The 17,468-nt window shown below is 42.8% G+C and overlaps 1 protein-coding gene across 2 annotated transcripts in view; it reads right to left on the reverse strand.

The window, feature by feature from the left end:
- col2a1b (collagen, type II, alpha 1b) overlaps window positions 1-17,024 on the reverse strand; it is a 42,696-nt gene extending 25,672 nt beyond the window's left edge. The window contains exons 1-13 of one of the 2 annotated variants that reach the window (XM_030375167.1): window positions 16,684-17,024; window positions 13,549-13,758; window positions 12,464-12,480; window positions 11,975-12,007; window positions 11,075-11,107; window positions 10,733-10,786; window positions 8,899-9,000; window positions 7,879-7,956; window positions 5,349-5,393; window positions 3,506-3,559; window positions 1,839-1,892; window positions 879-932; window positions 85-138 (exon numbers count right to left, since the gene is read on the reverse strand). In XM_030375167.1, the coding sequence (XP_030231027.1) occupies window positions 85-138; window positions 879-932; window positions 1,839-1,892; window positions 3,506-3,559; window positions 5,349-5,393; window positions 7,879-7,956; window positions 8,899-9,000; window positions 10,733-10,786; window positions 11,075-11,107; window positions 11,975-12,007; window positions 12,464-12,480; window positions 13,549-13,758; window positions 16,684-16,771 (876 nt within the window). In that variant the 5' untranslated portion in view covers window positions 16,772-17,024. The remainder of the gene's footprint in view (window positions 1-84; window positions 139-878; window positions 933-1,838; window positions 1,893-3,505; window positions 3,560-5,348; window positions 5,394-7,878; window positions 7,957-8,898; window positions 9,001-10,732; window positions 10,787-11,074; window positions 11,108-11,974; window positions 12,008-12,463; window positions 12,481-13,548; window positions 13,759-16,683) is intronic. The other variant, XM_030375168.1, reaches the window with a different exon arrangement.
- Between the last annotated feature and the right edge of the window lie 444 nt (window positions 17,025-17,468).

Raw genomic sequence — 17,468 nt, forward strand, 5'->3', positions numbered from 1 at the left:
AGTTAAGAAAACCAGAAACCACCATCTTGAGTTTTATTTGATGGTGGGCCGGCTCCAACGTCCGTCAGCGACAGAAACACTCACTCTGTGTCCCTTGATGCCGGGCAGGCCAGGTGTTCCAGGGAAGCCCCGTGCTCCCTTTATATGTGGAAAGAACAGACGACAGGTTGAGAAGAGACGATGCCGGGTCACAGCAACACATCGGGAAGACCGATAAAAAGAATGGAATTATTCTCGTCTCCAAGATCTTTTTTTTTAATACCAGATGTGACCCATTCGGACACTAAGTCTCACACAGTGGGACCTGGTGAGAGCACAGTTGGTTTCACGTTACAGACCCAGTATCTTCTATTCTTTACTGCACACACCACAGACACCAAAAATGTATTATTAGAAATAAATACAATTCTGGTACAGCTGCTCTCTTCTTGACTGATGTCTAAACTTTGATCAATCTCCATAGGGGGTGTATTATGTATGTCTCCTATCTGAAAATATAACAGTACTGGCTTACAGAGACAGTAACATTGATGGTTAGATGAAATAGAATCCTTTACAATTGGCATAATCAATGAATCAGAGTCCTATACACCGCACCACCGTTTAAAATAATCAATGATAATGCTGTTATTAGAGAATGATCTACTGTTAGAACAATTTAACTTCAGCGATAATTAATGTGAGTTGGATGCATCTAGATAACTACTACTACTAGTAGTACTAGGACTACTAACACTTATTATTATGAGTGTCAGTTATTTAGTCAACACCAACCCAGCCAATCATAATTCAGCATTCATCCAGTTCATCACTCGACACACACAAATTATAATACATAATCAATAATAAATCAAAAGCCAACAAATCTGGAAACTTACCTGAGGTCCAGCAGGCCCACGCTCACCAGATTTGCCTGGTTTGCCAGCCTCACCCTAATACACAAACACAAAGAGTAAATATAATAGATACACCTTCATTCATTTTTTGAGAATGTATTGAAATAAATATTATTGGCCAGGTAGGTAGTTTGTATTGTAGCCATTCCCGTTGCGCAAACTTGCATAGCTTTTTTAATGTGGGATTTGCGCCCCTAGTGGAGATGTTTGGAAATTTTAAGTCTGCTACCATCTGGTGGCTGTAATAAGGCATTGTAAGTTCGGCCCCATGTAACAATATTCAAATGGTTTAAGATACGCAGAAGTCATTTTCATATTTTATTTAGAAAACATTTCGATGTCATGAGAAAAAACATAGACCATTTTTCATTATAATGCAATCAAAGTATGCACTTCAATATGGTTAACACAATAATATGCTGTAGCCTGACAAATTTACCTAAAATTAATATAATTAGCATAGAATATAATATAGTATAATCATGTGTCATGTTTTATGACAATTTATAGACCAACCCCCAACCCAAAATAGGAAAAGGTTACAAATAATTATGGTAATTTAAGAGGAAGATCAAGATCTGAGATTTAAGCGTTTGAGTTGACTTGGTTTGAAAGTCAATTAAAGGTTCTTTAGGTAAGATTAAAACTATATTATTTTAGTGTGATTTGTTAGCAATGGCATAGCCATCCGTCTGCTATTAGTGAGCGAAAATGCCCTGTGAGAATATCTTACGAGCTGACTGTATACCTGTAGGAGCCAATTTAGATTTTAGAAAGCTAATTGCTCTGTTCTGAGCAATTAGGGAACCTCTTCCCTAATTGGTTTGGGGAGTCGATCTTACCTTTCCAGGTTAAGACTACTGGGTACTTTTTGAATTTTTCATTTCTTTTTTTTTTATAATTGGTGATTTCTGACATTGTGTTTGCAACCAAAGTACTCACATCATCTCCAGGTTTGCCAGAAAGTCCAGGGGGGCCACGGGGTCCCATTGGGCCCTGCCAATAAAACAAGAATAATCAACAAACAAATACTCATCCAAACCAACAGGGGCAACAATTAGTAGCCGTATTTCAGTATTAGTTGCATCTGGTTACAATGTGTATGTTCACTTTAATATACAAGCATCCATGGCAGAAAAAATCTTAAAAGAATTTATTTTCAAGAAATTGTTCTACACAGAGGACTCTAATTATTATTGTTTACTGTCGCAGAGACATGCACTGAAAACCTTTCACAACATTGAAGATCATTCAAAATAGTTTCCCCTGGTTCTTACACAAATCAAAGAACATCTAAGAACATCAAACCGAATACAAAACAACCTTTCTTGAAAAATACATCCTCGCATGATAATCCCACTAACAAACTGGACTGTTCTCATCTAGTTCTCACTTAGCTTTGACCGGAGTGAAGCTAAAAACCTACTATTCCATTGAGCAATGAAAAATCAGAATCACATAAATAGGTTTATTAATGGATGGATCTTGTTTTTTAATCCTATGTTGTGTAACTCCATTTGAGTATACGAAGCAGGATGCTCTTCTAAAACCAGCATAATTAATTAGGAGCTAATTGGGCCCAGCTGCTCACCAGACCTTGACATGTATAATAAGCACAGTATGACTCAAGGCAATCCATTATGGTGTCTCCTGCTGAGCGGTGTTCCTCAGGCAGACTTGATCTTAATCCAGGCTAATGATGTGTTGGAGCCATGGGTCTCTCAGGCCAGCAGCAGGTTGTCTGAGAGGGCACCTCTCAGGCTGCATGTCTGAGCTCCAGATGAAATTAGTAGCACAGTGGTGGCCTGGCCCTGATCGCCCACTTGTAGCTTTTAGCCCAATTCTTTTTTAAATGTCTACTATAGGTAGACACGTTTTGAGTAACCGGATCCAAGGGCATCACAACACAGTGTTAAGCTATGCATAACAATCGCCTGCCTTGTTATGTTTCCGGGGCTGGGGGCGATTTTCAACACAATGTCGTGATTGGTTGTTACCTTGGACCCGGTTCTGCACTTGGAGCATAGACAGCGCCTTGAAAAATATTGTGCAAGCCACTCGTCTACCTTGAGCGACTACTAAAGGGTTTTGGTATAGTGAGAGGATATTGCAGGAAGGGATTGCAGGGGGTAACTCAAAAGGAAAAAGGGAGAAAGTGATATCCAATGGCACTGTTGGTATGTCCTGAAGTATAGGGAGCCAGCTGGCTGTGGCTTGTGAACTACGCGGGTCTTTTGAGGAGGTGACGGAGGAGGAGATAGTCATGGTGTTTAAAAACCAAAATGGTAGGAAAGCTGAAGAAGAATTGTGAAGGGGCGAGCAGCTAGTTTTGAAGTATAAAGTGTGGAAAATGTTAAATATTTCACAAACTAAAGTACATTATCAAAGATAAAGGCATTACAATTTCAGTGTAAGGTTTCAGTGTTTAACAACATGTTCACAACACTGAAATTGTAGGTTTTGGTGTTTCAATTACCTATTTGTTACCTGGCATGTTTCCGGACTGAAATTCCTTGTAACTACATCCTGAACCGTTTGCTTCATGATAAATTACAATCTAAATGTATGATCCCGGCCAGGGAGGATACTTCATGGCTTGGTGTACTTACAGACTGTCCGGGTTCTCCTGGCTCTCCGGGATTGCCTTGGAAACCCTGTGGGCCCTAGAAGACAGAAGATAAGAGGAACATTACAGGGAGTCCGTCTGGTTGGAGGAATACCAGACGTTGAATAAACACAGATGTAGAGTTTGCTTGGCGGAAAATGACAGGATCTTAACCAACAAAACGATGCAGAACCTTATCTGGAAAAGGGTTAACTGTAAGCCAACAGAAGAAATCACCAATAAACATTCAAAGTCCCTCTATATACAGAATTAAATGAGAACAGTTTAGTAATGATTGCATGTGTTTTATTTTAACACATGATGTATGCCATTCTGTTTTACCGACCCACTGAATTTGTCTCTTAATTTTGAAATACAATAATTTAATCTGCATAAAGGAACAATGACTGCATTCGATTTAAATTGATTGTCTCTCTGTCTCTGGACGAGCTCTGAACTACATACATATGTGCAGGGACCAAACACATATTGGGACCAAATTTCACCATCAGGGGTTAAAAAAGCATGCAGCTTACACACATGATGGGAGCGTCTCAGATTTAAGGATATAGCCTGACTATGCCCACGCCCTGACTACTTCAACCCAGGGAAATACTTACAATAGTATTAGACATACACTAACCAAATAAAGGTCACACAGGTTCATTCACTAATGAAAGTCAAAGACGTTTTGTTCCCAATATAAAAAACCTTGCTTGAATGCCTTCTTGGCTCCCAGCTATGAACATGACCAATCACCACAGAGATTAGCATCACGCACCAATTAGGGAGTCAATTAAGAGAAAGCCTAATAGAAACGCCATATGAAACACCTGTTTCTTCAAATAGTCAGCTATCTTTTAGAATGAAAGTAATTTGCTTGGTTTAACAGTTAAGATGTGACCGCAATATGTTCGCCTTGTTACCCATGTTGCTCTCGCAGTGTTATGGCGGGAGAATTGTTTGAGCAGCGTGACAGTGTGAGGCTGAAGGTGAAAGCGTGTGTCACACACCAGCACCGTGAGAGTTGGCAGCCCTGCTATGAGTCCTTTAAAAACTAAAACCCAGTCTGAAGTGTATTGTAAGCAACAACCTAAGTGTCTGCTGAGGCAGCAAGTTGAGACAGGTTGGCCTGGCACTGCCTTGAAACCTAACAGCTCTCGGGCTGAAAGTTTAAGCCGTGGGCTGCTGCTTAAGAGCTGCAGAAGAGGGGACTAAAGAGGCCCATGAAAGGCATAGTGTCAGCTGTGTCTAGGCTGTGACGCATGGGAATAGCCCCAATGCCTGCAGCTGAGGGATCAAAGTTGTACTTGGCGTAAACTGCATGGTGTGTTGTGTCCCTATGTTAGCTGTGTGTGTATGTCAATAAATAGTTCAGGTCTTAGCTGGGCCTTTATTTCCGCCACTAACAACTGCCCTTTCAGTTATCGCTCAGGTTGTGGTCTTCCTAGAGTCCAGTGAAGTTTATGTGCCCTCAGCGTCATTATGAATACAGTCTCAGTTGATCCCTCACAGGAACCACATTCATATGGGATAAGAAGTGGCCCCTGAAGTTTTGGCCCTCAAGGAACACCCCTCAGGGGTGAGGGCGAAGGGAAAGAAACCCTGACAAGGGACAAATAAGAGGGCTCTAAGGGGATTAAAGCAGATAAGTATACAGTAATACAAGGCCCTTCTCAATGAACTCAGGTCAGTTTTTTGCATCTAAGTATCACTATACAAGACACTTCTCCATGAACTCAGGTCAGCTTGGTGGGTCTATGGGTGTCCCTGGAAGGAGGGGGCACTGGCGGGTGTAGTGGTGTCTACATGGGTGTGTTGTTTGACAGAGGGACGGAGGTACTTACAGGTGATCCGCTGGGGCCCGGTGGTCCTCGTGGGCCCATTGGTCCCTTGGGGTAGGGGGTGGTGGGGGAGGGGGAACAGGAAAGAGACACAAAATCAGCATCAGGACAGAAAGCCCCGCTCTGCCTGTTGTTTCAAAACCTACACATGTACACAAACACATTCCAGGCAGCTGTGGGAAGCCTGCACTTATCTTATGTTGTTGAAAAAGAAAACATCTTCAGATGAACTCAAATTATTTTTTCAGAAGCTATAAAAATACATTGCCTTTGCCCCAAAGCATCAGAAACTCTGTGACTTGCCCTGCATGCCGTATACATAAATCCTTTGGAATTCCTCATTGGCATTCAAAATTCATCTCCCTCACTTTCTTGTTTTCTCTCTCACACACACTGTAACCTTTGACTTTCGCTCTTTATTGATCTGACGTCAAACTCTCTCTCTCTCTCTCTCTCTCTCTCTCTCTCTCTCTCTCTCTCTCTCTCTCTCTCTCTCTCTCTCTCACTCTCTCTCTCTTTCTCTCTCTCTCTCTCTCTCTCTCTATATATATATATATATATATATATATATATATATATATATATATATATATATATATATCTTATCTGTCTATCTGTCTATCTATCTGCCTAACTGTCCATCTCTCTATCCTTTTATCTGTCTGCCTATCGATCTATCCCTTCCCAGGCAGCTACATATTTCTGAGTTCAAAGGTCATGAGTGTTAGGGTTGTGGAGTGCTTGAACTCGACATGACTGATGTGCAACTGTCAACACAACTTCCAGCCATTTCCGCACACATACAAACCAATTAAACTAACCCAATGAACTTTTTCGGTTTGCAAAAAAAACACAAGATAATCAGTTGGATTGTAAGAACAAACCACTTATTAATGTGTTTTTCTGTGCTTGTTAGACCTCTGTGCTCTGCAACACAATCTGCTGTATGGCAGCTTCTGCTTGGAGTCACATGTCAAAATAAATGTCTCCTTCGAGGGTATGGGTCATTGCTCCGCAAGAGGAGATCACATTCTATGGAGGTGATGAGCCAAAAGCCCTTTCTCTCTCCCTTTCTCCTTTCAGAATCAAAAAAGAAATATATATTGAACGTAGGATATAATGTGATGTCAATAATGTTTCATTCAAGTTTCCAATATTCCCAGTGAAAAGGAACTTCCACTTTGCATGGAAACTAAGTTTCCATGCAAGCTCCGCTAAGGTGGAAGGAAAAAAATTAAAACCCTGAACGTATCCCTCTATATATGCACTCCCTTTATAGGGTTCATGTAAAGTATGCTGATTATGCTTCAGAAATGTGGGACAGTAGCCAAAGAAAATGCAGGGACACGCTTCAACGCATAGATGGTTCTCGAATGGGAATGAAAGTGTTCTTTTTACCGAGTGTGAGGGGCCTTGTCACAGAGCATATTGGGGGGGGGGGGGGTTATCAATAGGCCTCTATACCCTATGGTGTGTTTGTTTGTGTGTGTGTGTGTGTGTGTGTGTGTGTGTGTGTGTGTGTGTGTGTGTGTGTGTGTGTGTGTGTGTGTGTGTGTGTGTGTGTGTGTGTGTGTGTGTGTGTGTTTGACATCAGTACGGGGGCATGTTTAAGTGTGCTTGTGCATACATGTGTGTGTGTGTGTGTGTGTGTGTGTGTGTGTGTGTGTGTGTGTGTGTGTGTGTGTGTGTGTGTGTGTGTGTGTGTGTTTGGGCTTTGAGGCTTGGAGAGACACTGAGAGAGCACTGTTGAAGTGTCTGTGGTGGGGTTGGGTTCAGGTATGAAGTGGGGCTGGGGGTGTGTGTGTGTGTGTGTGTGGGGGGGGGGGGGGGGAGGGAGGGGGAATGCTTTAGATGTGGAGGAGTAGGTCAGTTCGGTCCAGCCACCAGAGCCACAAGCATATGAATGGACAGACTCTCTGCTTTGGGAGCTGAAGGTGAGGCCGGCAGAGACCAGAGCAAACTGTGGGGCTCTGAAAGCCCCTCAGCCTCATCTTCTGGTGTCCCAGCACCTCCAGCTTAGACCGGGGCCTCAGCCCTCCCAGCCGGGGCCCGGGCCTAGGCCGACAGCCAAGCGCCGATGCGGTTTTCCAAGCCGGAATAGCTCCCAGCAGTCCTGCTTCTTATTCCAGCTAGCGCCATCTGTCATGCCAGCTAGGTGGGCTGGGTTTTTTCTTTCAAGGCATTTGAAAAAAATAAAAAACGAAACTCTATCAACGTCTGTTTCCTCTGCGGCCATGAAAACACCTCCTCCTTAAGCGCCACGGGAGGTGTTTATTTTTCCATGGGGACCCACCAGAGGGGAGGTGTTTCCCTTCTCCACTAGAGGGACCCGGGCAGGTTCCAACAGAGGCATGTGAGTTCATATCAAACCAAAAACACAAACTCCCTCTGGGGTAAAAAAAAAGAAAAGAGTATCCATGGCTACATCCAAGCCTTTCTGGTGAGCGCCATTGATCCAGGGGGTGCAGTGCTGTGAAACGGGAGAACGGTGCGGACAGTTGGGTGGACTCATGGGGGGGGGGCTCTCTCTCACCATTGGTCCCTGCATCACGCCCATCTGAGCTCCTCCGGACTTCTCGTCGAATCCACCGGCCATCTGAGCAGCAAAGTTCTGTGGGAGGAGCGCCAGAGAGAGACGTATGTGAGGAGGTGTTGAGACGTGTGGTTGAGCATTGAATATGCTCTGATGTTGACGGCAGTTATAAAGGTTTGGAAATGGTCCACTCTCAGTACTTACATTGTGAATGAAATGCTTAGATTTGTATTAATTTCAATTTTATTATAAAAAATTGAAAATGGATATTCTTGCTTAAATCAGACTCTGTTCGTATTTAGTTTCTGGAGGTGCTTGAAATGTCAGCAGACTTTGGCTGAGCTATCCAACGTAAAGTTGAAAACTAACTAACATAAAGTTTCTCAATCCTCTCAATAGATCAGATCATCTATAGACCTGTTACTAAGCCAAGTTCAAGGAATCTCAGATTATTTTTGGTCGACTTTTGTCAGGGCAGGAATGGATCAGGTTTTGAGGTGTTTGTCAACTCCATATTTGATGGATGAGCACAGAGGAAGCAGACACAGCAGCCATGTGAACTGGTTTAATTTCTCCCCTCTCCACACAATGAATCTCCTTGTTGTTCCCCAACCCCCACCATATTCTCTCCTTCCCAAGTCTCCCGTGCCATCTCCTGTCCACTCACCTACCCCGCCCCCCACCCCCATCTCTGTCTCTCCCTGGCAAAGAATGAGAGACATTCTCTCTATCTCTCCCCTCTCTGTAACCCCCTCACCGTCATCTTCAACACAGCCAGCTCCAGCCAGAAACCGTCTTTTCTGCTAATGTTTTCACCACCAAATAAAGTTCTGCCTTGTGGGGGGGCCAATGCTTTCACCCATTCAGTCTTTCACCCGGCAAATCTGATGCTTTTCTGAGCACCCGAACGTGTCGGCGCGTCCGGCCTATGGACTTTTCCTCTGCGGTGTTTATAGTTAGACTAAACCCCACCCGGCCCTGGCTCCTCTCATCACCCTGGGCATGTCATGGGATACTCACTCCGCCGAGGCCGGGGGGTCCGTTCGGGCCTGGGGGGCCGGGGGGGCCGGGGTTTCCAGGGGTACCGGGTTCACCGTCTCTTCCGCGGGGGCCGAGGGTTCCCTGAGACGCAAACACAACGAGGAGGGGGCAGGGGTTGGTTCAGATGCATGTGATTCGTTGGAGTTCTCATGCCAATCCTGAGATACTATGTTGATGAAAAAACAAGTGAGAAATGTGTGGACCAATAGATAACTTTAGTTTGGGCCTGTTTCTACAGGTTCAGTCAGTCTGTACGTTAAGATTAACAACGTTTCTTAGAACAATGCAATGTGCACTGGAATTTGTGTTAAGGACCTAATGACGTCTGATTAATTATAATTAGACTAAATGTTTATGGTTAAACTAACTGGAATTTAATCTTGGAAATTAAGCGAGGAAGGCTTAAATGATTGCATAAGTCGATTGTATTTGAGTTTATAATGCTGATCTCTTTCAGAACAAGTCGCAGCCATGTAACAATCAAAAGTTAGCCTCAATTGATATCATCATTGTAAATCCTGATGTCTGTGTGTCATTTAAGATTAAAAGACAATCAGAAACATTGAACACAGGTTGTGGACAGGCAATGGGGAAATCATTACAATATATTAACAATTAGGCACAATGCTGTATGAAGCTATTGAACTACAGTTCCGAAATACATTTATTTCTTGAAAGGTTTCAGAGAGCTCTGTGAATGCCTGATGAAAAGAGCAACGAATCCTCTATTTTAGTTACAATTTATCTTTTTCAAAAACAACTAAAATGTCTATACATTTTTTTTTAAAGGGATTAGACATAATTGCCCATAGTTCTATTCAAATTAAAGACAAACAAAAAAAAACTAGCTGCAAGAAAACATTGAACAAATAGAATATATTAGGTATCCTATAGCATGCTTGGAAAGACAAAAATGGGCTTGTGATAATAAATAAATGGTTATACATTGAGATTGGGATAACTAATGATAGGACATCGAAATGACCGATCTGCTCTTTTTAAATATCTGTCTCTATATACACTACACTACACTATATATACTACTGCACACTAGTCTGTGTGTTTTTAATGATGTAAATCAACAAATATGCACGGGCCTAGAAGATGAAATAACAATGCATTATTGTTAAATAGTTTTCTGATCTCAAGGTAAATTATTGACCTTTAGCCCCCACTTCTCCTAGGTGCAAATACCAACATCTATTATCTGTTCCCCTCATTGCTCCACTAATGTACTGACCCGTGCACTGCATACCAAGTTTCTTTATGCAAACTTATAGGAATACCTCAGCAGACATCACAAAATCGCTGGGATGATGAAATTCCCCCTTGCTTTGAAGAAGCTCCATCTTGGAGGCAAGCCATTCTCCTCACAGTAAAATATTCACAAACAAGACCTCCTCAGACACCTTAACCCGGTGGCTGACGGCCATGACACGCCAAATGAGCTGTTCACATTAATACCAGGATCAAAGCCTGACAAGACCGGGGACGCTAATTTAACACCCTCATTTGAATAAGCATCTTGTTACTGCCCCGGGTTTATGCTACGGCACCCAGATCTGTTAAACAACCCACACGCTTCAAGAGGACCACGTAGCCAGGCGGGGGCGGAGGGGGGAGGGGGGAGGGGGGGGGGGGGGACTGGGGCTAAGAAGCCCCTCACTGAAAGACTGCCATTGATCCAGACCTGGAAGGTGTACTAGATCCCCACGCCCATGCCCCACCCCCACCCCCCCAACCGGCTCAGAACCCAACATCCCCGCTAGGTCAAAGATAGCCTAGTGTGTGGAATCTAGGTCGGTCAACTCACCTTCTCGCCCTTATCTCCTCTGGATCCCCGTGCTCCTTGCTCTCCTGATGGTCCCTATATGAAGACAAGATGGTGGCCGTCAGTTTAGTCAGGTGTTGTTCAAGAATGTGTCAGCAGTGCATTAAAAATATATATATATAATCTAATGTTTTTTGCTTTGCTTGTATACTTTTATTGCGAAAGATATTAAAAACACATTTGAACATTGTTTTCAGGTAACGGCTAAACCTAAATGCCTAGTACTCTACGTGCTGCTTGTTGGGAGACGTTTCTTTCGCACCCACTGAAGTGCAGAAGAGGTTTTTAGGTGTAAAGTGTCAACATGCTGAAGGCAGTGCATACCATTGGACCAGCTGGTCCTCTTGGTCCTACGACCTAGGAAGAAGAACAAAGACAAAAGGTAAAGGAATGAGTATAACCTTGTTTATAGGGCATGGACACTTACTCAGATTTTACTTTATTCGTTTTTTTATTAGCTGTGTATTATCCTGTAAAGAACTTTTTTATATCAGACTTTTCCAATAAATCCTGTGGTTTGCATTAGAAATTACTTTTACCGGAGCACTTTGTGATGTTGCATAGTGCCGTTGTGTGCATTGTGTGTTTGTGCACCATGTGTACACGTCGTCATGAAGTAACATAAGAGCAGGTAGATGCATACACATTTGTGTCTGTGGGTCTGTGTCCTTAATGTAACAGTTTTCCCTTCACTAGTGCAGTGTTGCTCACTGCTAATCTCCCTGGGCACAGCATTATCAAAACACATGCACAATAAACAAGGCCTTGTTATATCCGGCTATGGGCTTGAATTCCCTAAGAGGGGTAAAGTATTTCCATATGCAGCGTGGCAACGGCTGGGGGCTCCACTCTCACTCCTTCTCTCTTCCTTTCTCGCTCGTTCTATCTTTATATGCGTCGCTCACCTGTCCAATGGGAATTTTTATAGGAGGGTTGAATGGAGGACATCAGTCTGTGTTGTATTGTGCTTGGGCTTCCTTAAGAGCAGGCTAATTGCCCTTCCACAGTGCATTCTTTGCGTTCATCCATGTGATTCCAGTAACCTATCTCTGTCTATATGATGCTGGAAATACTTTAAAAAAGAGAAAACACCTGATCTCTAAAAATGTCTTCAAAAATAGTTTTTTTCTATCAATTTTATCATTCCCCTGTCCCCTTTTTAGTGAGTTTCAATTATTCTGAAAAGATTGGTAACATTGAATCACTATGGAAATGTTTACTTACATCTGTAATATCTCCAGGTTCACCCTTCTGGCCCTATGAAGATACAGAGAGTATAAAACAGGGAAAGATTAAATAAATAGAATGCTATCCACTTATTAATGCATGCAGTTAGTTATCACACGCTACTTTAATTTATATACCCCTGCCAATCATTACACCTTTAGAAAACCCATCCCTATGATAATAGCCAGTCCAACAAGACACCTCAGTATTAAACGTTAAGTATGCCTTCTCCACCCAGTTCTCATTGATATCCATAGACAGCAAGAGACAGGAAGTAACTAGTATGTGTCTAAAAAGCCCCTCCACATCAAAGAATCCCCATAATCCCCAAATCACACAGCCACACTGTGGATCTGATACAAGTCAAAGACAGGGACAGATTTAATTGTAGGTACTAGCAGGTACATTACACACAAGGCCAGACACACAGACAGGGTGAACTGGGCACGCACACAAACACACTTACACACACACAAAGTATCTCACCTTAGCTCCGGACGCGCCTGTAATGTAGCGAAGACAGAGAGGACGGACAAAATAGAATGATAGTTAATAACTATAGTAACCAATTGCACAACACAAACATCTAGTTGAACCTACATAGATATCTAGCCATTCCTCTAAAAATCCCCTCGAGTTCCGTACACCGAACCTATGCTGATCAAACACACTGCACATCTAAGAGCCAAGAGCCCATCAGGATCAGTGAAGTGTTGACTGACTGAGGCACCATCTCGAAGCACAAGCGTAGCAGCAGTTGATGTGTTATGTTAAGAATAAAGCCATAAAAATTGTTGCACCTGTTTCTGCACATTAGAGTCTTTCAGACAAGTAGTAAGCCATAATGTTATATAAGTGCTTCATGTTTTTCTTTAGTGTAAATACATTGTATTGTGTTTTGTATTGATACAGTAAAGCCTATGTTAAACATATGATATTGCCTTGAAATATTATGCATTCTACAAGCTTGTGAGGCAAAAGGTGTGGTCAATGGCAATTATGATTTTCAATGATGCTTCTCAAAAATAGATGATTCAATGAATGAATGGATAACAAACAGTTTGGTTTGTTTACTCATTATCCAAGGCCAATGAGACACATTTCTAAGAACTCCAATTTGGAGAGCCCCTCACTGACAGAGGGGATTGAGTCAGGGGGTTGGACTGTCTCTGTGTGAGGGAGGTATTTCATAATGACTCCCACATGTTTTCACCATTTCTTATGGGCAGAGTAGACTAGTATTCACATTTTTAAGATGGTGGCCAAGGTGGGCCAGCAAGGGAAGAAAAATAACATTGAGGTAGCATATAACAGAAATACCATCAGAATTGCCATTGTTATAGTTTTGTTCATTCGTCATTTGTTTCTTTGGGGGAGGCAGGGGGTTGGGGGGATAAATAACAGTATTCAATCCAAGGATAATAATAATAATGTTAAGAATAAATATGGCTATTATTCATCCTTGGGAGAATACCCTTTTTCCGCCCTTTGCAAACTTCCCCCAAAAGGAAACAAGATGATCTTGCAACAGTAATTTATTTATGAGAGGTGTGAAATAAATAAATTACGACCACTGGTCTGGGGCAGGTCAGCTGCGCAGATGGGGCAACACTCTCCGAATGGGATCTCTGGTTTGGGGCAGTCTCTTATCTCCTCGCAATTAATCTCGTCGCACAGGACGCTTCCCGTGTCACACACACAGATGCGACAAGGCTCTGGCTTCCACACGTCCTTGTCGCTATAGCGTTGTCCATCTTGTACACAGCTAAATGCATCGTCCTCTGTGTGTTATGAAACCATCCCATGCATGGGGTGGTTGGGTTTGAGGGGAGGAAAACAGATTATGCATTGGTTTAGTACTTGATACATGATATTAAAACTTGTTGTGAGTGAAGATTAATGGAGGAATGTTAAATAGTAATCGTAACTTTTACAGTCAATCTTCTTCAAATCAAACAATCATGAATAGAATGAAATGTAGATAAACTATAACACATATATATAACATATATAACACACTTACTGCCAATACCGCGGTTACCTGCTGTAGGCCCACATCAAGAAATAACAATCGTATTTAATTCTACTAATTGTGCAATATGCCAAATAGCACAACAATGTGCAATCTCATATTCGGCCACAGGGAGGCATCGCTGGTCAACAATACCTCCACTTCCTCGTTGCGCATGGTAGCTGAGAGTTTAGGACTTCCTCACCTCACTCGTGCATTGAAGCACGTGCCTAATCGTCAACCCCTTTAATTGCACTCTAAAGGTAAATATAGACCCGCTTTAAACTGGGAAGACGCCCTCAATTACTGCACACACCGAAGACAGACTTTACATTGACTAGCTAAGAGAGCGGTTCAGCATGCTCTGAAAGCCAATGGTACGAAATGGAACGTGAATAGTGGGAGAGTGCGTCGAAGGGTCACCAGCTCAACAGACCTACTAATGTATTGCCCTACACACCAAGCTTTATCAATGAACTAGTTTGACATTAGGATTCCATATACCTTGCTATTGAGTTATCTTATTCAATGTAGGCCTACCGCTAATAGCAAAATGCTCTGATTGGAATCTTGGCAATTTATGATCATAGCTTAATCAGCCAAAGGAAAGCCTTTGGAACGGGCAAGGGGGCTAAGGCTATAAATTAAGTACAGTAGTTCTATTTACTCACTCTGCCATGAATGGTTTCCTTATGGAAGTGAACAGACTGGGCAATTCACGAACTATTGCCAATGCAAATATGGGGGCACAAATCACATGTGTCAAATGCCAATTCAAACAAGCCAGCAAGTAAAGGGTGTTCTTAATGTTTTTTTTGATTGATGCTTTGTGATATATGACCTTCAATAAATGGACAGGAAGTCATAGTAGCTATTTAATTGATCCAACCAGATGTGCCCATAGGTGAATTTGGTCAATTGCATCATCATGCAAATTCAGAGGGCCCTCAATCTCTTGCTGAGAGTCAAAAATATGCTATTCTATTTCTCCTGTGTTGGCAGCTGCTGTCTACTGCTCGTGAGGGAGCAAAGAGGAGGGATGAAGAGTCTAAAGTGAACCCAGGTGTTCTGGAGGACTGGAATCTACTCTGTTTTTACAGCAGAGGCTGCCACGGCGGCGAGTATTTGCTGACCTATAGACCATGAGGCAGCTCTCTTCTAGCATCCATGCATGGTGAGTCACTGGCTACTGGATCGATGTGGCACCCTGTCTGCTGCCAGTGTATAGGTCAGTGCCAGTGTCCATCAGTGCTCTGTCTGTGTCTGGCTGTCTGCAAGACACTCTGGACTCTTGGGGCCCTTTTTGGGCTTCCCAGGCATATTTCTGTCTGGAGTTGTCTCTCAGGAAAAGAGAGACTTGCCTCATATTCAGGGGCCTACGACTGAAAAGGGTAACCTGAGACTTCCAATTTCTTGAGATGTGTTTTTTTTTCTTTATTTCTTTCTCGCGTTGGCTTGAACTTTTTCCTTCCCTCTTTATGCACCACCCGTTTTTCTCTTCTGATCTGGAATCTTGGCATGCCTGTCACATGCAGAAGAATGCACCTTTCCCTTGAGAGTATTCTATTAATTTCTCTCATTCTTTCCTTTAACCATTTTTTTAATCTCCAACCCTTGTCTCTTGTCTATTAAGCGACCGCCAGTCACAGCTCTCTGGGAAGAGTAGCCTAACAATTTACACTGATGGCCCCCTAAACTCCAAAATAAGCCCAAATTGAACACTTAATCTCTCTCACCTGGATTAAGTGTATAAAGTGCATTCCTGCTACACTGAAATGTCGCTTTCAGTGTACATCCACGCATAGACAAAAAACGAATAATAAAGCTGTGTGTGTATGGCAGGTAATCAGCCGCCTTTGAGTGACAATTAATTTCTGAATTGTGTGAATATTCAAAGGCCTATTTTGATTAGTATATGTGGGTCCCCCTTATCATTGGAAATCCACCTTTTCGTTGCGGTTCAACAAGCCTGGATTTGCCTCGATGCCCTCTGACAGCAAAGGAATGTTAACGCAGATTACCAAAGGCCCTTGAGCCTGGCCACCTTTTTCAGATGCACCCCTCCATGCCACACTTCCATGATCCTTTTTTCTCCCTCCCCACCCACTAACCCCCCCCCCCCCCCCCCCCACACACCAAAAAAAATTGAAAATTTAGAATAGGAAACTGTCTTCGGTGGACCCAATTCCTTCGGTGGACCCACAGCCACAGGTGTCCGACAGCGCAACTATTGCGTGAGCCTGGTGCAGGAGATTAGTGTGGCAAATTGCTGAATGCGCTCACAATTCACTCAGTCAAACATCCAAACCGAAATGAATGTTTAGTTGATAATCACCGTTGGAACAATCAAAGTACTTCCTAATAACCGCTCCCACAAGTGTTTCCTTGAGAATTAGATTTGAACAGTTTTGCGTTAATTCAAGCGTTTTTACGCACACCAACACGTTCTATTCAACCGACATTCCTCACTCGCAAGATCTCTCCCATTAGCCAGTATTTGTTGAATCATTATACAATTTATTTTAAAAGTGACTTGAGATCCAAACGAAGGCTCACAGGTCGTGCGTAAAAGGTACGAAGAGTTAACGAAAACGAAAAGAAAAGTAACAACATGAACGCTTATCCTATAGTTATTATGCATTAGGTATAGTGCAACAATTACAATTGCGATAGAAAATAGATAAATGTCACTTACGGTCATCCTGACATCTCACCACGGCTAATAGTGCGACCTGGGTTGCTACAAGTAGCAATACAGTCCGCGAATCCACAAAGCTGAACATGTCTAAATATTAGACATGCGGCGCTTTTAGGGGAGAAAAGGAAAGGGATGAAGGTAACGGATGCTTCTCTCAGTGTGTGTTCTCCCAGTCACAGAGCTGAACCGTTTAACGTTCAACTTTCCTTGGGCCACCAGGGAAATCCAGCGACAGACCCAGACCCCTGCACAAACTCAGCACCGACCTTCTTCTGGTCAGGCACTGTAGTTTTATGTCCCCGTTACCTTCAATGAATCTTCGTATATTCCCAAAATCATGCCCAGCCCCTTACCCCCTGTCAAGCTGAAATCTGAGTCCCGATTCCCTCCCATTCTGTCTCCCAGGTTCCATTATCAACGTCCCAGACCCCTCCTTCCATATTGCTGTCACTGTAAAGGGGGTACTACCGGTAAAAGTAAAAACTTTTTTCTCGCAAGCGCGCCGTCCCGCCCACCTCGCTGCAAGAGGTCTGTTGAGAATATGTCTCGTTGAATGTTATTAAATGACCATGTCATGGGATTTACCCACATATTTATCAACGTAGGGCTTTATCCAATATGACACTCTATTTCGGTGCTTGAGGTGAACGATTTCGTGATTTGTAATATGGGAGCAGTGCAAACTTTTAACAACAACATTTATATTTGCCAGTACATGATGAGAATGCATTCATAAAATGGTATTACAACTGTATGGTTTCATTAATGATCAATCAGAGGAT

This window comes from Gadus morhua, chromosome 13, assembly GCF_902167405.1.
Source record: "Gadus morhua chromosome 13, gadMor3.0, whole genome shotgun sequence".
Lineage (NCBI taxonomy): Eukaryota > Metazoa > Chordata > Actinopteri > Gadiformes > Gadidae > Gadus > Gadus morhua.